Source organism: Ranitomeya variabilis, chromosome 1 (genome assembly GCF_051348905.1).
Source record: "Ranitomeya variabilis isolate aRanVar5 chromosome 1, aRanVar5.hap1, whole genome shotgun sequence".
Lineage (NCBI taxonomy): Eukaryota > Metazoa > Chordata > Amphibia > Anura > Dendrobatidae > Ranitomeya > Ranitomeya variabilis.
This window is the reverse complement of record NC_135232.1, coordinates 524,688,609-524,714,222: the sequence shown is the minus strand read 5'-3', so window position 1 is coordinate 524,714,222 and position 25,614 is coordinate 524,688,609. Positions and strand designations below refer to the sequence as shown.

The following is a 25,614-nucleotide window of genomic DNA, read 5'->3' as shown; positions in this document are numbered from 1 at the left end:
ATTTACAGTCATGAATATGTGGCTCCACCTCCCATAGGGGCGGAGCCGACTATTCATGATTGTAATTGATCGGCCCCACGTGACCGCATACAGTAGGAGGCGCGGCCAGACCAGGAAGGAGCGACAGCCGACGGGGGACCCGGATAAGTATTTTCTGACCAGCGGGGGGGCGCACAGGGGGTGGGGGGGCGGCGGACACCTAAATCTTTATTTTTAACACTATTCTTCATATTTTCTCTATAGCAAACGCTGCTACAGGGAAGATATGAATCGCGGCTTCAGCACCATGTGGGGGGGACAGCGCTTACTGTAGCGCTGTCTCCGGCACGCACACGGACCCCAGACGGAGAATGTCCGTGTGAGGTCCGTGTTTTACGCGGACCCATTGACTCTATTGGGTCCGTGTAAAACGTGCGCTCCCACGAACACTGACATGTCTCCGTGTTTGGCACACGGAGACACGGTCCGCACACGGTCCGCAAAAAATCAATGACATCTGAACAGATGCATTGATTTTTATGGGTCTACGTGTGTCAGTGTCTCCGGTACGTGAGGAAACTGTCACCTCACGTACCGGAGCCACTGACGTGTGAAACCGGCCTTAGGCAGCGGGAAATCAGCTGTCAATCAGCATGATATCGGCAGCCACGTCTCATCAACAGAGCAGAGCAGGGGATGCTACAGAATTACTGGCAAGTTTCTAGGTACATAGAAAAAAAATAAATTAGTCCTGAATAACCCCTTTAATGGGTTAAGCATTAAGTTTACCCCAGCTATAAGTTGGCTTACTTTAGTACACTAAGTTGCGCCAAATTGTGGTGCAATTTTGGCGCACGGCATCGCAATTTAGGTCACACCCCTTTCCTACCCACAGTTTAAGAGACTATGCCCCTTGTCAAATGTCTAGACACGTGTTTAAAATACCATAAATGTCATGTAGCGCATGCAAGACAGCTTTTTTCACAAATTAAGCTCAAATGAAGCTTAGTAAATTGGTCCCATTGAATGTATTTTTTTTTTATTCTATAGCTACTTTATCCAGGCATCTAGCATACATTATGTATCCTCTATTGCTCAGACTGTGCAGATGATTTTTAAAGCATGTTATACATTATTGTCATTATTAAATATAAAAATAGCCTTTCCTGCTAACAGTATTCAGTTTATGGGTATGTGCAGACGTTCAGTACTAGGCAGCGCTTTGGACGCAGCACATGTGGAAGGGTAGGGGATAGATTTTTTCTTTTTTACTGTTTTGGATATTTATTTGGAGGGCCCTGCACCCTGAAATATTCTATACAGTGCTGTTCAATTTTTTTCTGATAGATATGGGATAGATAGATCAGTAGATATGGGGTAGATAGATAGATATGCAGCGCCCCAGAGTCCTGGTCGTTGCAGTACTGTTGCTCCGCCGCTAAGGTGGGCTATGGTACGTCTGATGGCACTGAAGGAGTTCATCTGACCAGGTATCACAGACACCAATACATTTCACAGCCTGGCCTCCAGGGGGAGCTAAGGGTTCTATTTATTAGGCCACTCCTCACAATCTGGTAAAACTGGGGGTTAGGCAGGAAGTTGGAGAAGAAAGCTGACTGGGTTGGAACCAGGCAACACCTTGTGGCAGAGGGTGTTGTGGGGGAAGATTCAGAGGGGTCCCTGTCAGGGGTGGGATCCTGACAGAGGCCTAGCAACCAGAGAGAACGTTACGGGACCGCGCCTGCACGATATAGCGGTGGTACCCCAAGAAAGGACAAGAAGCGAGGTTTATTGTGCTGAGTGAGAAACGAGATCAACGCAATAAGGAGAATACCAGTAGGAGTCGTGCTGTAAGACGAGGCAACATCCTATTGAGGCGCATAACCGGTGGCCGGAACGCCGAGGAAGTATAGAGCTCCAAGCCAAACTTCAAACCTACGGCAGGACAGTCAGTTATAGGCGGGCTGTCTCACCCAATTGACCTAGGAAGACACAGGGGGGTAACAACAGGAGTGGGGCGACGCTAGAGTCCCGGAAGAGCTCCGAGCCTCCCCGTCATACGGGTGCGTCCTAACCATAAGATCTGGGGGACGTGGAAGAACATCAGAATCGAGTTGTGAGGGAACACGAGAAACAGACACAACAGTTGTGAGGACTATCCCGTGGTGCTTAGCAGGGAAGGACTACAACACACAAGCGCTAGAAGGTAGGCACAGATTTCCACCTGCAAAGGGAGCTCTGGATGTCCCATCGGACCAGCCAGGCTTGCGCAGCCCGGTTAACCATATTCCGGATTGAGGATCTTGAAGCCTTCAGTAAAGAGGTAAAGAGACTGCAACCTGGTGTCCTCGTTATTTACTGCAACCAGCACCGCACCACTACAACATCACCACCATCTCGCACACCTATCATTGTACGCCCCTCAGCAGGGTCACAGACCGGGTCTAGCCACCGTGACAACCCCAGAGCTTTGACTCAGAGGCCCGGTACTGGGTACCCCTCGGCCCTGCGGCAGTGGGGGCGCTGTAGATAGATAGATAGATAGATAGATAGATAGATAGATAGATAGATAGATAGATATTGAGTAGATAGAAAGATAGATAGATATGGGGTAGATAGATAGATAGATAGATAGATAGATAGATAGATAGATAGATAGATAGATAGATAGATATGGGGTAGATAGATAGATAGATAGATAGATAGATAGATAGATAGATAGATAGATAGATAGATAGATCGATCTATGGTAGAGATAGATAGATAGATAGATAGATAGATAGATAGATAGATAGATAGATAGATAGATAGATAGATAGATAGATCTATAGATAGATATGGGGTAGAGATAGATAGATAGATAGATAGATAGATAGATAGATAGATAGATAGATAGATAGATAGATAGATAGATATGGGATAGATAGATAGATAGATAGATAGATAGATAGATAGATAGATAGATAGATAGATAGAGGGTAGAGATAGATAGATAGATAGATAGATAGATAGATAGATAGATAGATAGATAGATAGATAGATAGATAGATAGATAGATATGGGGTAGAGATAGATAGATAGACAGACAGACAGACAGACAGACAGACAGACAGACAGACAGACAGATAGATAGATAGATAGATAGATAGATAGATAGATAGATAGATATGGGGTAGAGATAGATAGATAGATAGATAGATAGATAGATAGATAGATAGATAGATAGATAGATAGATAGATAGATAAATATGGGGTAGAAATAGATAGATAGATAGATAGATAGATAGATAGATAGATAGATAGATAGATAGATAAAAAAAACCAACCAGCACCCCTAATGTGAACACGTGCAAAGCTGCAAGCTGCATCATATAGACAAAAAAAACACAGCAGCACATGTACATGAATCTAGGCCATGTGAAAACACAGACAAATATTCAATATGAATTATACTTAAAAAATATTTTTTTACAAATTTTTTTCAAAAAAACATTTTTTTTTCAGAAAACTTACAGTAATGAAGATTCGTAGCGCATAAATTGGCCAATTCATGTGTGCCCATCAACCACGGCAAGGTGATCTCCCTCTGATGGGTCCTACTCTACCGTACATGCCACTCTTGGGCCACCAGCCTACAACTATGGACAAAACATGTCACTCTGGGCTAAACCTACAATTTATGGCCAGGTAGAGCTGATTACGGCCATCTGCAAGGTCAATAGGAGGAGTGCAAGATCAGTATGGATGCAGCCACATCCAATAACTAAATAGAGAAAAAAAAACAACCAGCACCCCTAATGTGAACACGTGCAAAGCTGCAAGCTGCATCATATAGACAAAAAAACACAGCAGCACATGTACATGAATCTAGGCCATGTGAAAACACAGACAAATATTCAATATGAATTATACTTCAAAAATATTTTTTTACAAATTTTTTTCAAATTTTTTTTTTTTTTTCAGAAAACTTACAGTAATGAAGATTCTTAGCGCATAAATTGGCCAATTCATGTGTGCCCATCAACCACGGCAAGGTGATCTCCCTCTGATGGGTCCTACTCTACCGTACATGCCACTCTTGGGCCACCAGCCTACAACTATGGACAAAACATGTCACTCTGGGCTAAACCTACAATTTATGGGCAGGTAGAGTTGATTACCGCCACCTGCAAGGTCAATGAGAGGAGTGCAAGATCAGTATGGATGCAGCCACATCCAATAACTAAATAGAGAAAAAAAACCAACCAGCACCCCTAATGTGAACACGTGCAAAGCTGCATCATATAGACAAAAAAACACAGCAGCACATGTACATGAATCTAGGCCATGTGAAAACACAGACAAATATTCAATCTGAATTATACTTCAAAAATATTTTTTTACAAATTTTTTTCAAAAATTTTTTTTGCAGAAAACTTACAGTAATGAAGATTCTTAGCGCATAAATTGGCCAATTCATGTGTGCCCATCAACCACGGCAAGGTGATCTCCCTCTGATGGGTCCTACTCTACCGTACATGCCACTCTTAGGCCACCAGCCTACAACTATGGACAAAACATGTCACTCTGGGCTAAACTGATCTTGCACTCCTCTCACTGACCTTGCAGGTGGCGGTAATCAGCTCTACCTGCCCATAAATTGTAGGTTTAGCCCAGAGTGACATGCTTTGTCCATAGTTGTAGGCTGGTGGCCCAAGAGTGGCAAGTACGGTAGATTAGGACCCATCAGAGGGAGATCACCTTGCCGTGGTTGATGGGCACACATGAATTGGCCAATTTATGCGCTAAGAATCTTCATTACTGTAAGTAAATTTGTAAAAAAATATTTTTGAAGTATAATTCATATTGAATATTTGTCTGTGTTTTCACATGGCCTAGATTCATGTAGATAGATAGATAGATAGATAGATAGATAGATAGATAGATAGATAGATAGATAGATAGATAGATAGATATGGGGTAGAGATAGATAGATAGATAGATAGATAGATAGATAGATAGATAGATAGATAGATAGATAGATAGATAGATAGATAGATCTATAGATAGATATGGGGTAGAGATAGATAGATAGATAGATAGATAGATAGATAGATAGATAGATAGATAGATAGATAGATAGATAGATAGATAGATCTATAGATAGATGTGGGGTAGAGATAGATAGATAGATAGATAGATAGATAGATAGATAGATAGATAGATAGATATGGGGTAGAGATAGATAGATAGATAGATAGATAGATAGATAGATAGATAGATAGATAGATAGATAGATAGATAGATATGAGATCTGTTGATAAATTTTATATATATATTTAGATTGATATTAGATAGAAATGTACATAAAAATGAGATAGGTATATATTAGATAGGTCATAGAAATTCGATAAGACAGTTTTCAGCTACACAGTATTAGATAAATTATATATTTATTGAGAAATAGATTAATATTTATATATATTAGCAGAATATGCAAACATAAATGACATGCAAAAAGCATAATACATAAACACGTATAACTCACATATCCTATAAACGAATATACACATGATAAACATTTCTACAGCATTCACCCTATGAATTTGTATATAACATGACATTCATCTATCCATGTACGTCCACGGTGTGGTGGTTGTGTGAGGAGTGCAGAGGTTGCTGAGGGCATGGCCCAGAAGTAGGGGCTCAGTGAGCTCTATGTGAGTTGGGGTTCCCAGTGTGACTCACCCGGCGGCATTGTGTCCCCTCCCGGGATAGGGTGGCATCGGGTACCAGTCAGGAGCAGGAGAGGGAGCAGCAGTAATTGGAGCATGGTGCAGGAACTTGGCAGCTTCACTGTGTCCTAGGACCTGTGTCTGGCAGCTGGCTACCTGTCTGTGGCGGCTGTCTGTCTCCTCAGATGTGCTCTCGGTGTCTGACAAGGTCTTTCTAGCTGGATTTCCTAAGAATTGTGTGTCTTCCAATGTTTCCGTGACCCTCCCCTGTTGTTTGCCACTTCTCCCTGTGTCTGGATCCCTGTGTGTGCCTCTCAGCCTCTGTCTAGTCTGTCAGTATCTCCCCCTCATTTGTGCCCCTATGTCTGCCCTGTGTCTAAGTGCTGTCTGTGTCTCAGAATTGTGAGTACAATCCGGCTGCCCCCTCCTCTGCACTTCTTTATTTCCCCGAGTCTCCCCCTCCTCTCCCCTTCTTCCTCCGAGTCCCCCCCCCCACGCTGGGTGTCGGTTTCCTCTATACGGCTCCTCACTTTTGTTGTACTATTGCCTCACCTGTCTGTGTGTGTATGTGCCTGTCTGCCCGGTGTCTGGCTGCGTCTGGGAATGCACCTATACTCTTATACACGCCTGTCTGACTTGTCCTCCCTGTGACACGTGAGAACATTTCTGTAACTTTATCCACTTGCCCGTTGTGTGTCTGTGTGGGTGTGTCAGCGTGTGTGTGTGCCAGTGTGTGTGTGCCCGGTGGTCCTGTCTGGCTCACGCCTCATAAACTCCAGGACTTGGCTGTGCGCAATGTCTCCTGCCTCCCTGTGCCCTCCTTTCCCGTTCAGGTATGTGCAGGCAGGCACAGTGTGTGAGATACTGTGCAGATCTGTAGGGGAACTATATATGATGCTATATACACTGCTATATATTATTATTTGTTGTTATAGCGCCATTTATTCCATGGCGCTTTACATGTGAGGAGGGGTATTCATAATAAAAACAAGTACAATAATCTTAAACAATACAAGTCACGACTGGTACAGGAGGAGAGAGGACCCTGCCCGTGAGGGCTCACAGTCTACAAGATATGGTGCTATATACTGTGCTATATACACTGCTATATGTGGTGCTATATGTGGTGCTATATACTGTGCTATATACACTGCTATATATGGTTCTATATACTGTGTTATATACACTGCTATATGTGGTGCTATATATTGTGCTATATACTGTGCTATATACACTGCTATATGTGGTGCTATATATGGTGCTATATACTGTGCTATATACACTGCTATATATGGTTCTATATACTGTGTTATATACACTGCTATATGTGGTGCTATATACTGTGCTATATACACTGCTATATGTGGTGCTATATATGGTGCTATATACTGTGCTATATACACTGCTATATATGGTTCTATATACTGTGTTATATACACTGCTATATGTGGTGCTATATATTGTGCTATATACACTGCTATATGTGGTGCTATATATGGTGCTATATACTGTGCTATATACACTGCTATATGTGGTGCTATATATGGTGCTATATACTGTGCTATATACACTGCTATATGTGGTGCTATATATGGTGCCATATACTGCGCTATATACACTGCTATATATGGTTCTATATACTGTGTTATATACACTGCTATATGTGGTGCTATATATTGTGCTATATACTGTGCTATATACACTGCTATATGTGGTGCTATATATGGTGCTATATACTGTGCTATATACACTGCTATATGTGGTGCTATATGTGGTGCTATATACTGTGCTATATACACTGCTATATATGGTTCTATATACTGTGTTATATACACTGCTATATGTGGTGCTATATATTGTGCTATATACTGTGCTATATACACTGCTATATGTGGTGCTATATATGGTGCTATATACTGTGCTATATACACTGCTATATATGGTTCTATATACTGTGTTATATACACTGCTATATGTGGTGCTATATACTGTGCTATATACACTGCTATATGTGGTGCTATATATGGTGCTATATACTGTGCTATATACACTGCTATATATGGTTCTATATACTGTGTTATATACACTGCTATATGTGGTGCTATATATTGTGCTATATACACTGCTATATGTGGTGCTATATATGGTGCTATATACTGTGCTATATACACTGCTATATGTGGTGCTATATATGGTGCTATATACTGTGCTATATACACTGCTATATGTGGTGCTATATATGGTGCCATATACTGCGCTATATACACTGCTATATATGGTTCTATATACTGTGTTATATACACTGCTATATGTGGTGCTATATATTGTGCTATATACTGTGCTATATACACTGCTATATGTGGTGCTATATATGGTGCTATATACTGTGCTATATACACTGCTATATGTGGTGCTATATATGGTGCTATATACTGTGCTATATACACTGCTATATGTGGTGCTATATATGGTGCTATATACTGTGCTATATACACTGCTATATATGGTTCTATATACTGTGTTATATACACTGCTATATGTGGTGCTATATATTGTGCTATATACACTGCTATATGTGGTGCTATATATGGTGCTATATACTGTGCTATATACACTGCTATATGTGGTGCTATATATGGTGCTATATACACTGCTATATGTGGTGCTATATATGGTGCTATATACTGTGCTATATACACTGCTATATGTGGTGCTATATATGGTGCTATATACTGTGCTATATACACTGCTATATGTGGTGCTATATATGGTGCTATATACTGTGCTATATACACTGCTATATATGGTTCTATATACTGTGTTATATGCACTGCTATATGTGGTGCTATATATTGTGCTATATACTGTGCTATATACACTGCTATATGTGGTGCTATATATGGTGCTATATACTGTGCTATATACACTGCTATATGTGGTGCTATATATGGTGCTATATACACTGCTATATGTGGTGCTATATATGGTGCTATATACTGTGCTATATACACTGCTATATGTGGTGCTATATATGGTGCTATATACACTGCTATATGTGGTGCTATATATTGTGCTATATACTGTGCTATATACACTGCTATATGTGGTGCTATATACTGTGCTATATACACTGCTATATATGGTGCTATATACTGTGCTATATACACTGCTATATGTGGTGCTATATATTGTGCTATATACTGTGCTATATACACTGCTATATGTGGTGCTATATATGGTGCTATATACTGTGCTATATACACTGCTATATGTGGTGCTATATATGGTGCTATATACTGTGCTATATGCACTGCTATATGTGGTGCTATATATTGTGCTATATACTGTGCTATATACACTGCTATATATGGTGCTATATACACTGCTATATATGGTGCTATATACACTGCTATATATGGTTCTATATGTGGTGCTATATACTGTGCTATATGTGATGCTGTATACACTGCTATATATGGTGCTATATACTGTGCTATATACACTGCTATATGTGGTGCTATATATTGTGCTATATACTGTGCTATATACACTGCTATATGTGGTGCTATATATGGTGCTATATACTGTGCTATATACACTGCTATATGTGGTGCTATATATGGTGCTATATACTGTGCTATATACACTGCTATATGTGGTGCTATATATTGTGCTATATACTGTGCTATATACACTGCTATATGTGGTGCTATATATGGTGCTATATACTGTGCTATATACACTGCTATATGTGGTGCTATATATGGTGCTATATACTGTGCTATATACACTGCTATATGTGGTGCTATATATTGTGCTATATACTGTGCTATATACACTGCTATATATGGTGCTATATACACTGCTATATATGGTGCTATATACACTGCTATATATGGTTCTATATGTGGTGCTATATACTGTGCTATATGTGATGCTGTATACACTGCTATATATGGTGCTATATACACTGCTATATGTGGTGCTATATATTGTGCTATATACACTGCTATATGTGGTGCTATATATTGTGGTATATACTGTGCTATATACACTGCTATATGTGGTGCTATATATGGTGCTATATACTGTGCTATATACACTGCTATATGTGGTACTATATATGGTGCTATATACTGTGCTATATACACTGCTATATGTGGTGCCATGTTTCGCTATGTATGGTGCTATATACGGTGCTATATGTGGCGCCATGTATGGTGCTATATACAGTGCTATTTATGGTGCTATATGTGGTGCTCTATACACTGCTATATATGGTGCTATATACACTTCTATATATGGTGCTATATACACTGCTATATATGGTTCTATATGTGGTGCAATATACACTGCTATATATGGTGCTATATGCAGTGCTAAATACAGTGCTATGTACACTGCTATATATGGTGCTATATGCACTGCTATATATTGTGATATATATGGTGCTATATGTGGCACTGTATGGTGCTATGTATGGTGCTGTATACAGTCCTATATATGGTGCTATATGTGGTGCTATATACACTGCTATATATGGTAATATATATGTGGCACTTTGTATGAAGCTATATACAGTGCTATATATGGTGCTATATACACTGCTATGTATGGTGCTATATACAGTGCTATGTACACTGCTATATATGGTGCAATATATGGTGCTATATGCACTGCTATATATTGTGATATATATGGTGCTATATAGGGTGCTATGTACACTGCTATATATGGTGCTATATACCGTGCTATATGTTAATTCTATGCATTTTTGTAGCACCCTGAGTGATTGATTAATATATCTTGGATATTCTCAGTATAGTGGCGCACCTGATATTTTATGGTCTATTGATTGTCTGCTGACACCCCACTCCCATTGGGGTGTTTTTCTGCTTCAGGTAGCACACAATCTATTGTGGATCTTAATTACATTCTATAGGGGCTATTTGGCGCCTTAGGCAGGTATTATATACTCTTTTGTGTTATTATCGTTGTTTTCCTATTTGTTGGTTTCTATTTCGGTTGTTCCTGTCATGGATTGGGAGGCTAGGGAGGCTGCCTGGCGGGCTCAATCATCTGGTTTATTTCTAAATAGTGCACCGGTAGTAAATGACTCTAATTTTACTAAACTTTCTATGGATATTACAACAGACAATAAATTGGCGGTACGCCTATGGTGGAATATTAGAACTCTGGAGGAATACCTCAGAATAGGGATTGTTCCACGGGGTTTGCGGGTCCAAATTTTTCCTGCATTGGAACCATCGCCAGCATTTCAGTGTACATGGGAAAAGGGATTGCTGCAATGTTCAAGCATCATCATTAATATGCTAGTGGAACATGATAGGCAGCTCTTCTCTGCTACTAAACAAAATATTAAGGACTTGGAAAGCAAATTAACGGCCTTTGATGAGGCTCAAATGGTGACACAGTTTAAACTAAAATTAAAGGAAACATTAGATAAATTTGAGAAAGAGGTCATGGACTGTAAGCAAAAGAAATTCCAGAGAGATCGCCTGGATTTTGATAATCAAAGGGCCTTTAGATGGGGACATTCGGGGAATTCTCATTCGTTGAAACAATCATCTAGCATTCACACATCGACTCCTCCAGTGACAATGACTGGTGCCCCCAGTTTGAGTGATTTTTTTATCTCTGGGGGTCAGCGATCTCAACATAGGACCAGGCGCGGAGGTAAACGTCAGAAATCTCAGAAAACGCCAGACCAACCGAAGGGATCCCAACTCACCCTACCGACGCAACTACAAGACCAAACATCGATAATTACGTCCAGCCATTCTTCTTCGGCAGAATCACCTTTGCAGGTACAGTCTGTAGCTTTACAGGTAATAAATTTATCGGATCATGTATTATCCCCAGCTGAGCTCTCTGTATTACAAAGAGGCCTCTCTTTTTCTCCTACTCGAACCACGGATAAATTTGACCTTATTAAGGATTTATATTTATTCTGTAGAAAATTGATCTTTCAGGTAATCCATAAGCAAACGGAAACCTTTCAAACTACTTCCATCAATGATCAACAGGTTCTTCAGGATCTTCTGGACCTTTTGGAAGAAAATAGCACACCCTCAGGTAGGAGAAGTTTTCCATATAGAAATAAGTCCTCCTCTGCCCCATCCTTTTCTCTGGTACCAGCGGTAAAATTCTTTTTTGAATCCGCTAAAAGGGATATTTTACGGCCTCCACCTAATATTGGTAATACCAATAATCTTTCATTGCAAGAAAGAAAAGCTATTAACTCCTTGAAAAATAATGATTCCATCATTATAAGAGAAGCCGATAAGGGTGCGAATGTAGTATTGTGGCCTTCCCATATGTATCTTGAAGAAGCCAACAGACAATTGAGTGATCATAGATTCTATATGAGATTACCTTCGGATCCAACAGGGGTCTTCCTAGAGAGATTACATAAATTGATTGATCAAGCAGCTTCCATGGGGATAATATCTTCAAATGAAAAGAAATTTATGTGGGTGGATAACCAAGTCACTCCCACTTTATACCTCCTGCCAAAGGTGCACAAGAATATCACAAGCCACCGGGCAGACCGATTGTGTCCAGCATAGGAAGTATGAGTGAACGGGTATCTACTTACATTGATTTTTTCATACAACCTATTGCTTCAGCATTACCATCTTTCATAAAGGATACACCTGATTTTATCCAGGCTGACGTAATATCACTTTAACGGGCCAGGAGCTATTAGTGACCTGTGATGTCGAATCACTTTATTCCAATATTAGTCATACTCACGGTATCCAGGCACTTTCTTACTTTCTTGATCGTCTCAGTGGGACTAATCGTCTCCATGACTCCTTTATTTTGTACCTCCTAAGCTTTGTCTTGTACCATAATTATTTTCTCTTTGACAGGACTTACTATAAGCAACTATCAGGCGTGGCCATGGGGGCGCGTTGCGTACCGGCTTGCGCAAATATCTTTCTTGGATGGTGGGAGGAGACGACTGTTTTTTGCTCCCAAGAATATCTGGATCATATCAAACATTGGCACCATTATCTGGATGATATTTTTTTCATTTGGGTAGGTACTGAAGCAACTTGTATTCAATTTCTGAGGGAACTTAATGAGAATTCATTGAACATCTTCCTTACATTTTCTTGTCCCCTGGATTCAGAATTTTTTTTTAGATCTTCGAGTTTTTGCAGATGGGTACAGACTGGTGACTGACTTGTACCGTAAACCGACGGCCACCAACAATCTTTTACAATTCCAGAGTTTCCACCCTCTTCACACTCAGACCGGGATCCCTGTTGTTATGGTTTCCAATGGCAAGGAAACATCAGAAGCATAGAATAAACGGACAAGCTCTCGGGTGATGGAAACTAGAGCTGACCGCGATGCTAAACCTACACACCACACTAGAAGTAGCCAGGGGGCATTCCTGCGTTGTCTCTAGATGCCGCGCGCCAGCCGGAGAACTAACTACCCCTGGTAGAAGAAAACACAGTCCTGGCTTGCCTCCAGAGAATGTCCCCACAGGAGATTGCAGCCCCCCACATATAATAACGGTGAGAGCAGATGAAAAGACACACGTAGTATGAAAGCAGATTTAGCACAGAGAGGCCCGCTAACTAAATAGCAGAAAGATACAACAGAGGACTTCGTGGTCAGCTGCAAAACCCTTCAAAACACCATCCTGAAATTACCTTAACTCATGTGACAACTCATGCCACTGGAGTGGTAATTTCAGCCCAACAAGAGCTTCCAGCTGCAGAGATTCACATAAATGCAAACTGGACAAATCATACAAAAATAGGCTTAAGGACTAAAGTGTCCAACTTAGCTGAGCAGAAAACTGGGAGCAGGAACATGCAACAGAATCACTCTGGATACATTGATGGCCAGCATTAGAATGACTGAGGAGCAAGGTTAAATAGGATACTCCCACATCCTGATAGGAACAGGTGAACTGAGAAGGCAAAGCTTGCAGGACACCAGTACCACAAGAGACCACCGGGGGAGCCCACGAACCGAATCACAACAGTACCCCCCCCTTAAAGGGAACCTGTCACCACGTTTTTGGAAGATGGGATAAAAATAGCGTTAAATAGGGGCAGAGGTGGGCGTTACATTAGTGTGTTTGTTATGCGTTTATTACCCACCTAAGTTGCCGAAATACCTTTGCAAAGTCTCCGTTTTCGCCTGTCAATCAGGCTGGTCTGGTCAGATGGGCGTGGTGTCTTCCCCCAGATCTTGTTTAGTTTTCCGTTGGTGGCGTAGTGGTGTGCGCATGCCCAAGGTCCCGAATCCTCTGCCAGGGGATTTCAAAGAGCGCGGTGTCCGTTATTGCATTGGTGATCGGTGGGCGCGGCCATCTTCCTTTGGCCGCGCGTGCGCAGAAGCGGCCCTCTGCTTGCCGCGGCGCTCTGCTGGCCGCGGCTTCAGGAAAATGGCCGCCGCGATATCCATCTGCGCACGCGCGGCATCCCGCGGCCATTTTCCTGATGCCGCGGCCAGCAGAGCGCCGCTTCTGCGCACGCGCGGCCAAAGGAAGATGGCCGCGCCCACCGATCACCAATGCAATAACGGACACCGCGCTCTTTGAAATCCCCTGGCAGAGGATTCGGGACCTTGGGCATGCGCACACCACTACGCCACCAACGGAAAACTACGCAAAATCTGGGGGAAGACAACGCCCATCTGACCAGACCAGCCTGATTGACAGGCGAAAACGGAGACTTTGCAAAGGTATTTCGGCAACTTAGGTGGGTAATAAACGCATAACAAACACACTAATGTAACGCCCACCTCTGCCCCTATTTAACGCTATTTTTATCCCATCTTCCAAAAACGTGGTGACAGGTTCCCTTTAAGGAGGGGGCACCGAACCCTCACAAGAACCATCTCAATAGAAGAGGGGGAAAAAATGTACCCCAAAAAAGAAATCTTCTGAACCCCAAAAACACACTTTGAACCTTTAACAAACAAAGAATTGGTCCGCAAAACCTGAAAAACCCTCCTAACTTGTTGAACATGAGATTCCCAGTCATCCGAAAAAATCAAGATATCGTCCAAATACACAATCATAAATTTATCCAGATATTCATGGAAAATATTGTGCATAAAAGACTGAAAGACCGAAGGGGCATTTGACAGACCAAAAGGCATCACCAAATACTCAAAATGGCCCTCGGGCGTATTAAATGCAGTTTTCCACTCATCCCCCTGCTTAATTCGCACCAAATTATACGCACCGCGAAGATCAATCTTAGAGAACCACTTCGCCCCCTCAATACGAGCAAATAAATCTGTCAGCAATGGCAAAGGATACTGATACTTGACTGTGATCTTATTCAAGAGTCTATAATCAATACAAGGTCTCAAAGAACCATCGCTTTTAGCTACAAAAAAGAACCCCGCTCCAAGAGGAGACGAAGAAGGACGAATATGTCCCTTTTCCAAGGACTCCCTAATATACTCTCGCATGGCAGCATGTTCAGGTACAGACAGATTGAATAGACGACCCTTAGGAAATTTACTGCCAGGGATCAAATCTATGGCGCAATCGCAATCTCTGTGAGGAGGAAGAGAATTAAGAGTAGATTCCTCAAAAACCTCACGATAATCAGACAAAAACTCAGGAATTTCAGAGGGAATAGATGAAGCAATGGAGACCAAAGATGTGTCCCCATGATTTCCCTGACATCCCCAGCTTAGTACAGACATTGTTTTCCAGTCAAGGACTGGGTTATGAGTTTGCAACCATGGCAATCCCAGCACCAACACATCATGTAGATTATACAGTACAAGGAAGCGAATCACCTCTTGATGGTCTGGAGTCATACGCATAGTCACTTGTGTCCAGTATTGTGGTTTATTACTAGCCAATGGTGTAGAATCAATACCCTTTAAAGGTATAGGAACTTCCAGAGGCTCTAGATCAAACCCACAGCGCCTGGCAAAGGACCAATCCATAAGACTCAAAGCGGCGCCAGAATCCACATACGCATCCGCAACAATAGAAGATAACGAACAAATTAGAGTTACAGACAAAATAAACTTGGACTGCAAAGTGCCAATAGCAGAGGATTTATCAACTTTCTTTGTTCGTTTAGAGCATGCTGATATAACATGAGTAGAATTTCCACAATAGAAGCACAAATGATTTTTGCGCCTATAAATCTGTCGTTCGCTTCTGGACAGAAAGCTATCACATTGCATACTCTGTGGTGCCTCTTCAGAAGACACCGCCAACTGGTGCACAGGTTTGCGTTCCCGTAAACGCCGATCAATCTGAATTGCCATTGTCATGGACTCATTCAGACCAGTAGGCGCAGGAAACCCCACCATGACGTCTTTTACAGCATCAGAGAGACCTTCTCTGAAAATTGCCGCCAGAGCGCACTCATTCCACTGAGTAAGCACAGACCATTTTCGAAATTTTTGGCAATATATTTCGGCTTCATCTTGCCCCTGAGAAAGGGCTATTAGGGCTTTCTCAGCCTGAATCTCCAAATTTGGTTCCTCATAAAGCAACCCCAAAGCCAGAAAAAACGCATCCACATTGAGCAACGCAGGATCCCCTGGTGCCAATGAAAATGCCCAATTTTGGGGGTCACCCCGCAGTAAAGAAATAACAATTTTTACTTGCTGGGCAGGATCTCCAGCAGAATGAGATCTCAGCGAAAGAAACAATTTACAATTGTATTTAAAATTTAGAAAACAAGATCGATCTCCAGAAAAAAACTCCGGTATAGGAATTTTAGGTTCAGACCGAGGAGCATGTAACAAAAAATCTTGTATATTCTGAACTTTAGAGGCAAGATTATACAAATTGGTAGCCAGACTCTGGGGATCCATATTTCAACAGATTAAGTCTGAGCCATTCAGGGGTTAAGAGGAGAGGAAAACAGGAGACTGCAATTAGAGCTGGAGTGCAACTTCAGAGGGAAAAAAAAAAAAAAAGTTTCACACAGTTCCTTTTCTCTCCTGCTTCAGCCTATAGATTAAACATTCGGGCTGGCCATACTGTTATGGTTTCCAATGGCAAGGAAACATCAGAAGCATAGAATAAACGGACAAGCTCTCGGGTGATGGAAACTAGAGCTGACCGCGATGCTAAACCTACACACCACACTAGAAGTAGCCAGGGGGCATTCCTGCGTTGTCTCTAGATGCCGCGCGCCAGCCGGAGAACTAACTACCCCTGGTAGAAGAAAACACAGTCCTGGCTTGCCTCCAGAGAATGTCCCCACAGGAGATAGCAGCCCCCCACTTATAATAACGGTGAGAGCAGATGAAAAGACACACGTAGTATGAAAGCAGATTTAGCACAGAGAGGCCCGCTAACTAAATAGCAGAAAGATACAACAGAGGACTTCGTGGTCAGCTGCAAAACCCTTCAAAACACCATCCTGAAATTACCTTAACTCATGTGACAACTCATGCCACTGGAGTGGTAATTTCAGCCCAACAAGAGCTTCCAGCTGCAGAGATTCACATAAATGCAAACTGGACAAAACATACAAAAATAGGCTTAAGGACTAAAGTGTCCAACTTAGCTGAGCAGAAAACTGGGAGCAGGAACATGCAACAGAATCACTCTGGATACATTGATGGCCAGCATTAGAATGACTGAGGAGCAAGGTTAAATAGGATACTCCCACATCCTGATAGGAACAGGTGAACTGAGAAGGCAAAGCTTGCAGGACACCAGTACCACAAGAGACCACCGGGGGAGCCCACGAACCGAATCACAACACCCTGTGGGACAGTTTCTACGAACCCGGCGCAATTGCACAACAGACACTTGCTTCAGGAAACAAGCTAAAGATCTAACCCATAGATTGTGTCAGAGGGGGTACCCGAAGAAGACACTTTCCACAGCCTTCCAACATGCTAGAACTCTCAATCAGGAGGCTCTTTTGACACCGCATCCTCGTCCACAAGACTCTACAGTGAGGTTTATTACGGAACACAGTACAAATTAGAATCAGGTGAGGAACATTCTAATCAAAAATTGGGACATTCTGACCTCGGATGCCCAAACATCGACTTGTGTGAGTTCTAGACCTCTCATAACTGCAAAAAGGGCCCCTAACTTACGAGATATCATTACTAGGAGCCATTTCTCATGTCCAGTTATTAAGCTTAATCGTGGGATACACCTCAGGGGTTCTTTCCCCTGCGGTGAGTGTACTGTGTGCCCATATTAGCCTCCCACAAGAGACGTTTTTTTCAATCCCTCTGATAATATGGAACATCCTCTTCATCAGTATATTAACTGTAAGACAAGCTTTGTAAGTTACGCGATTGTTTGTCCCTGTCAAAAAGTGTATGTGAGCCAGACATCACAGGAGCTGAGAAGACGGGCACAAAAACATCTCTCAACCATAAACCTAGCCCTCTCAGACTCCAGGAAGGGTAAGGTTTTAACACCAATAACTACGCATTATTTGAGGATGCATGGGGGCAAACCTACTAATACCCGCTTTTTTGGTCTACAGAAAATTCGGGGTAATGAAAGGGGTGGTAGTCGACATAGACTACTGTTACAGCATGAAGCCCGCTGGATATTCCATCTAAAATCCATCTCACCATTTGATTTGAACGAGGAGCTTCTGTATACTAGATTTCTGGGCCAGGATTAAGGTTTCAAGATAAATACGTGACACATTTGGATCAAAATGAAGAACTCTCCCGCTCTGGAATTTGGAGATCTAATTTTGAATGCCCTTTGTTTATGCATTCCTGCATCTGTTACCGCCATATCCTCCATGTTGTTGCCCCTTGGAATATCTTGGACTCATTATTATTGATGGTGACATTGTGTCCCATATTGGACATGATGGGATTCTCCCGTTGTCAGGACTCTTAGGACCTTCTCTATTTTCTATCATCTATAAAGTAATTGAGTATACATGATTTGGACATATGTATAATTGTTTCTATATTGTAAACATGTGTTTATATGATTGTTTCACCTTTTTCTTCCCCTCCCCCCCCTTTTTTTCTCCCTTTTGGCCCTTAGATTTCACAAGGGGCATATATTTCATGTACCTTTGCCCATTTATAGTTATTAAACTTATTTATTTTGGTTTTGGGTCATCTACTATTCATGCCACCTGGTTTATTTCTATATATACATATCCCGGTTTTTGTGTGCCCTTTTATTATTATTTCTATTATTTTTGTCCCAGTTACCAATGTTGCGCTCATCCCTGACCCTGTGTTATTATTATTTTTGGACGATAAAAGGGTTTTATTTTTACGTGGATTTGCGCTAATATAGATTATTTATTTTGTTGTCAGTATTACTTTGCTTTTTTTATTTATTTTCTCATTTTTTCTTTTGCTTTTTTTTCATTTTACTGAAGGGCTACGTTTGCCCCACCAATCATGTCTTTGCATTACTCTTCCAAGGTCCTACTATATCTTTTGTATTACTCTTGTATGATATGATATATCCCTGCTTCAACATCTAAGAACCTTCTTGGTTTCCTCTTGTTAACCTTTTGCCGGTATTTCTTGTTGTGCAGCCGCACACTGCGCTTGCTCTGACTCATTGTTACCTTCCAGCCGACTTTATCATCGGCGCATGCGCCAATCGGTATCCCTGTTCTCTGTATATATTTTCTCCTTTGTTGCTACCGCGCGTGCGCATCTCCCTCCTGAGAGACTTCCGGTTCTCCGGCGGGAATTCCCGACAATGGTAACTAACAACCCTCATTATTTCTCCTGTATTTAAATCCGACGCTCACCGCTGACTACTATTCCCTGACGAAGCTGCACAGCGGCAGCGATACGCGTGGGACCTTTCCCACCCCCTTCCCCTGGCATCTCGGCTTCCTGATATTTTGGAGGCTTTTGGCATTTTGACTCCTATCTAGGCATGCTTTGAGGCTCTACCTGTTCCTGATCTATTCAGGTTTCACCAGGCAAATCCAGATTTGGGATCTCTGGGGCTTATTATAGGTATCTGGCATGACGCATAGTGGACTCAATTTTTTCTGGTCTCTGCAGGTTTAACCTTATTCTTATTGCTATGGTGCAGTTTTGGACTGCAACTCTTATTCTCTAATAGGGGCTCGTATACATCTATATATTATATATATATATATATATATATATATATACAGTATATATATATATATATATATATATATATATATATATATATATATATATATATTCTCTCTTTATAACTTGGAGCCGCACATTTCTTCTTTTGGTGCAATCATTTAAGACAATTTTGGGGACGCCCAATTTTTGCCTTCATTATTATGAGAACTTATGTTGTGTCTATATACACTGTGTTCCAAATTATTATGCACATAGAGTTTAGGAGTGATAAGGTTAGAATTTTTTTGTTTGTCATTTAAACTCATTGATGGTGATGTGTTATGGTCTGGTGATTAAGGAGCGACATGCAACTAGCTCTGAGCAGGTGGTAACTATACCGACCGCAGTTCCTGATCTTAACACAGACACTAGCAGTAGCCGTGGGATGTTCCTGTCACTCCCTGGACACCTCGTCACAGCCGGAGATCTAGCTACCCCTAAAGGTAGAAGCAGGAAAGCTATCTTGCCTCAGAGAAAATTCCCAAAGGATAGGACAGCCCCCACAAATAATGACTGAGAGGAGAAGGAAATGACATACGTAGTATGAAACAAGATTTAGCAAAGGAGGCCACTACTGGCTAGAAAGAATTAGTACAGGACAGAACACTGTGCGGTCAGTAATAAAAACTAGAAAAAGTCCACAGCAGAGAAATGCAAAAATCTCCACACCTGACTAAAGGTGTGGAGGGCAAACTCTGCTGCCCAGAGCTTCCAGCTTAGCTGACTAGATACATACTGATATGTCATGGTTCCCAATGGCAAGGGAACGTAAAAAACACATAAGTAACGAACGAGCTCTCGGGTGATGGAAACTCGAGTTGACCATGAGCTAAATCTACCACACAACTAACAGTAGCCAGGGAGCATACCTACGGCTTCCTATATGCCACGCGCCAGCCGGAGGACTAACTACGCCTGGTAGAGGAAGAAACAGACCTGGCTTACCTCTAGGGAAATATCCCAAAAGATGATAGCAGCCCCCCACATGTAATAACGGTGAATTAAGAGGAAAAGACATACACAGTATGAAAGTAGATTTAGCAAAGAGAGGTCCACTTACTAGATAGCAGAAGGATACAAAAGAGGACTTCACGGTCAACTGAAAACCCTTTCAAAAACCATCCTGAAATTACTTTAAGACTCCTGTGTCAACTCATGACACAGGAGTGGCAATTTCAGCCCGCAAGAGCTTCCAGCTACAGAGAATTACAAAAACTGCAAACTGGACAAAAGGTACAAAACAAAAGGACAAAGTCCACTTAGCTGATCAGCAGACTAGTAGCAGGAACATGCAACCGAAGGCTCTGGTTACAATGATGACCGGCAAGGAAATGACTGGAGAGCAAGGCTAAATAGGAAACTCCCAAACACTGATGGAAGCAGGTGAACAGAAGAAGCAAAGTGCAAACAAGTCACCAGTACCACCAGCAACCACCAGGGGAGCCCAAAAAGCGGATACACAACAGTACCCTCCCCTTAAGGAGGGGGCACCGAACCCTCACAAGAACCGCCAGGGCGATCTGGATGAGCCCTATGAAAGGCACGAACCAAATCCGAGGCATGAACATCAGAGGCAGTTACCCAAGAATTATCTTCCTGACCATAGCCTTTCCATTTAACCAGATATTGAAGTCTCCATCTGGAAATACGGGAGTCCAAGATCTTCTCCACGACGTACTCCAATTCACCCTCCACCAGCACAGGAGCAGGAGGTTCAGTAGAAGGAACCACCGGTACCTCATATCTCCGCAACAACGACCGATGGAACACATTATGGATAGCGAAAGATGCCGGGAGGTCCAAACGAAAGGAAACAGGGTTAAGAATCTCCAAAATCCTATAAGGACCGATGAACCGAGGCTTAAATTTGGGAGAAGAAACTCTCATAGGGACAAAACGGGAAGACAACCACACCAAGTCCCCAACGCGAAGGTGGGGACCAACACGACGACGACGGTTAGCAAACTGCTGAGTCCTCTCCTGGGACAATTCCAAATTATCCACCACTTGTCCCCAAATCCGATGCAACCGATCCACCACCGCATCCACTCCAGGACAATCCGAAGATTCAACCTGACCAGATGAAAAACGCGGATGAAACCCTGAATTGCAAAAGAAAGGAGAAACCAAAGTGGCAGAACTAGCCCGATTATTAAGAGCAAACTCCGCCAACGGCAGAAAGGCAACCCAATCATCCTGATCCGCAGACACAAAACACCTCAAATAAGTCTCCAAAGTTTGATTAGTTCGCTCCGTCTGGCCATTGGTCTGAGGATGGAATGCAGACGAAAAGGACAAATCAATGCCCAACCTGGCACAGACTGCCCGCCAAAATCTAGACACGAACTGGGTACCCCTGTCAGAAACGATGTTTTCCGGAATACCATGCAAGCGAACCACATTTTGAAAAAACAGAGGGACCAACTCAGATGAGGAAGGCAACTTAGGCAATGGCACCAAATGAACCATTTTAGAAAAACGGTCACACACCACCCAGATGACAGACATCTTCTGAGAAACAGGGAGATCTGAGATAAAGTCCATAGAGATGTGCGTCCAAGGCCTCTTCGGAATAGGCAAGGGCAACAACAACCCACTAGCCCTAGAACAACAAGGCTTGGCCCGAGCACACACATCGCAAGACTGCACAAAAACACGCACATCTCGAGACAGGGAAGGCCACCAGAAGGATCTAGCCACCAAATCTCTGGTGCCAAAAATTCCCGGATGACCTGCCAGAGTAGAAGAATGAACTTCCGAGATGACTCTAGTGGTCCACTCGTCAGGAACAAACAGTCTACCAGACGGACAACGATCAGGTCTATCCGCCTGAAATTCTTGCAAAGCACGTCGCAAATCTGGAGAGACAGCAGACAAAACCACTCCATCCTTAAGGACACCAGCAGGTTCAGAATTCCCAGGAGAGTCAGGCTCAAAACTCCTAGAAAGAGCATCTGCTTTCACATTCCTAGAACCCGGTAAGTACGAGACCACAAAATTAAACCGGGAAAAGAACAACGACCAACGTGCCTGTCTAGGATTCAGGCGCCTGGCAGACTCCAAATAAATTAAATTCTTGTGATCAGTCAAAACTACCACCTGATGTCTGGCACCCTCAAGCCAATGACGCCACTCCTCAAATGCCCACTTCATGGCCAAAAGCTCCCGATTACCAACATCATAGTTTCGCTCGGCGGCCGAAAATTTTCGCGAAAAGAACGCACAAGGTCTCATCACTGAGCAGTCGGAACTTTTCTGCGACAAAACCGCCCCCGCTCCGATCTCGGAAGCATCGACCTCAACCTAAAAGGGAAGAGAAACATCAGGCTGGCGCAACACAGGGGCAGACAAAAAGCGGCGCTTAAGCTCCCGAAAGGCCTCCACGGCAGCAGGGGACCAATTGGCAACATCAGCACCCTTTTTAGTCAAATCCGTCAGAGGTTTAGCAACGCCAGAAAAACCAGCTATAAATCGACGATAAAAATTAGCAAAGCCCAAGAATTTCTGGAGACTCTTCAGAGAAGTAGGCTGCGTCCAGTCGTAAATAGCCCGAACCTTGACAGGGTCCATCTCAATAGAAGAAGGGGAAAAAATATACCCCAAAAATGAAATTTTTTGAACCCCAAAAACACACTTTGAACCCTTTACACACAAAGAATTCTCCCGCAAAACCTGAAAAACCCTCCTGACCTGCTGAACATGAGACTCCCAGTCATCAGAAAAAATCAAAATATCATCCAAGTACACAATCATAAATTTATCCAAATATTCCCGGAAAATATCATGCATTAAGGACTGAAAGACAGAAGGTGCATTAGAAAGGCCGAAAGGCATTACCAAATACTCAAAATGGCCCTCAGGCGTATTAAATGCGGTCTTCCACTCATCCCCCTGCTTAATTCGCACCAAATTATACGCCCCACGAAGATCAATCTTAGAGAACCACTTAGCCCCCCTTATGCGAGCAAACAAATCAGTCAGCAAAGGCAACGGATACTGATATTTGACTGTAATTTTATTCAGGAGACGATAATCAATACAAGGCCTCAGAGAGCCATCCTTTTTAGAGACAAAGAAAAAACCGGCTCCTAAAGGTGATGAAGAAGGACGAATATGTCCCTTTTCCAGGGACTCCTTAATATACTCGCGCATAGCAGCATGTTCAGGTACAGATAGGTTAAACAAACGACCCTTTGGAAATTTACTGCCAGGAATCAGATCTATGGCGCAATCACAATCCCTGTGAGGAGGGAGTGAACCAATCTTAGGCTCTTCAAAAATATCACGATAATCAGACAAAAATGCCGGAATCTCAGATGGAATAGATGACGAAATGGACACCATAGGAGTGTCCCCATGAGCCCCCCGACATCCCCAGCTTAACACAGACATAGCCTTCCAGTCAAGGACTGGGTTATGAGACTGTAACCATGGTAATCCAAGCACCAAAACATCATGTAAATTGTACAACACAAGGAAGCGAATCACCTCCTGATGGTCTGGAGTCATACGCATAGTCACTTGCGTCCAGAACTGTGGTTTATTACAAGCCAAAGGTGTAGAATCAATACCCTTCAGAGGTATAGGGACTTCCAGAGGCTCTAATTCAAACCCACAGCGCCTGGCAAAGGACCAGTCCATAAGACTCAGAGCGGCGCCCGAGTCCACATAGGCATCCACGGTAATAACTGATAATGAACAAATCAAGGTTACAGACAAAATAAATTTGGACTGTAAAGTGCCAATTGAAATGGACTTGTCAACCTTCCTAGTACGCTTAGAGCATGCCGATATAACATGAGCAGAATCACCACAATAGAAGCATAACCCATTTTTACGCCTATAATTCTGCCGCTCGCTTCTGGACATAACTCTGTCACATTGCATTTTCTCTGGCGTCTCTTCAGAAGATACCGCCAAATGGTGCACGGGTTTGCGCTCCCGCAAACGCCGATCAATCTGAATTGCCATTGTCATGGACTCATTCAGACCTGTAGGCGCAGGGAACCCGACCATAACATCTTGAACGGCATCAGAAAGGCCCTCTCTGAAATTTGCCGCTAAGGCGCACTCATTCCACTGAGTAAGCACAGACCACCTACGAAATTTTTGGCAGTATATCTCCGCTTCATCTTGCCCTTGAGATAGGGCTATCAAAGCTTTTTCAGCTTGAATCTCCAAATTAGGTTCCTCATAAAGCAACCCTAAAGCCAGGAAAAACGCATCCACATTGAGCAACGCAGGATCCCCTGGTGCCAATGAAAATGCCCAATTTTGAGGGTCACCTCGCAGCAAAGAGATTACAATCTTAACCTGCTGTACAGGATCTCCTGAGGAGTGAGGTCTGAGAGAAAGGAATAATTTACAATTATATTTGAAATTCAAAAACCGAGATCTATCTCCGGAAAACACCTCTGGTGTAGGGATTTTAGGTTCAGAAATAGGAGCATGTATAACAAAATCTTGTAAATTTTGAACCTTCGTAGCAAGATTATTTAAACCTGCAGCCAAACTCTGGACATCCATGTTAAACAGCTAAGGTCAGAGCCATTCAAGGGTTAAGAGGAGGTAAGAAGCAGCTAGACAGCAATTAAGGGCTAGGCAGCAAAACTCTGAGGGAAAGAAAAAAAAAAAAATTTCCCTTCAACACTTCTTTTTCTCCTGCTCAGCCCAAACAATTAACACTTTGTGGGCCGGTCATACTGTCATGGTTCCCAATGGCAAGGGAACGTAAAAAAACACATAAGTAACGAACGAGCTCTCGGGTGATGGAAACTCGAGTTGACCGTGAGCTAAATCTACCACACAACTAACA

The 25,614-nt window shown here is 42.5% G+C and overlaps 1 protein-coding gene across 2 annotated transcripts in view; it reads right to left on the bottom strand.

The window, feature by feature from the left end:
- Positions 1 to 6,282, bottom strand: part of FSTL3 (follistatin like 3) — a 522,081-nt gene extending 515,799 nt beyond the window's left edge. The window contains exon 1 of one of the 2 annotated variants that reach the window (XM_077254309.1): positions 5,707 to 6,282. In XM_077254309.1, the coding sequence (XP_077110424.1) occupies positions 5,707 to 5,791 (85 nt within the window). In that variant the 5' untranslated portion in view covers positions 5,792 to 6,282. The remainder of the gene's footprint in view (positions 1 to 5,706) is intronic. The other variant, XM_077254313.1, reaches the window with a different exon arrangement.
- Between the last annotated feature and the right edge of the window lie 19,332 nt (positions 6,283 to 25,614).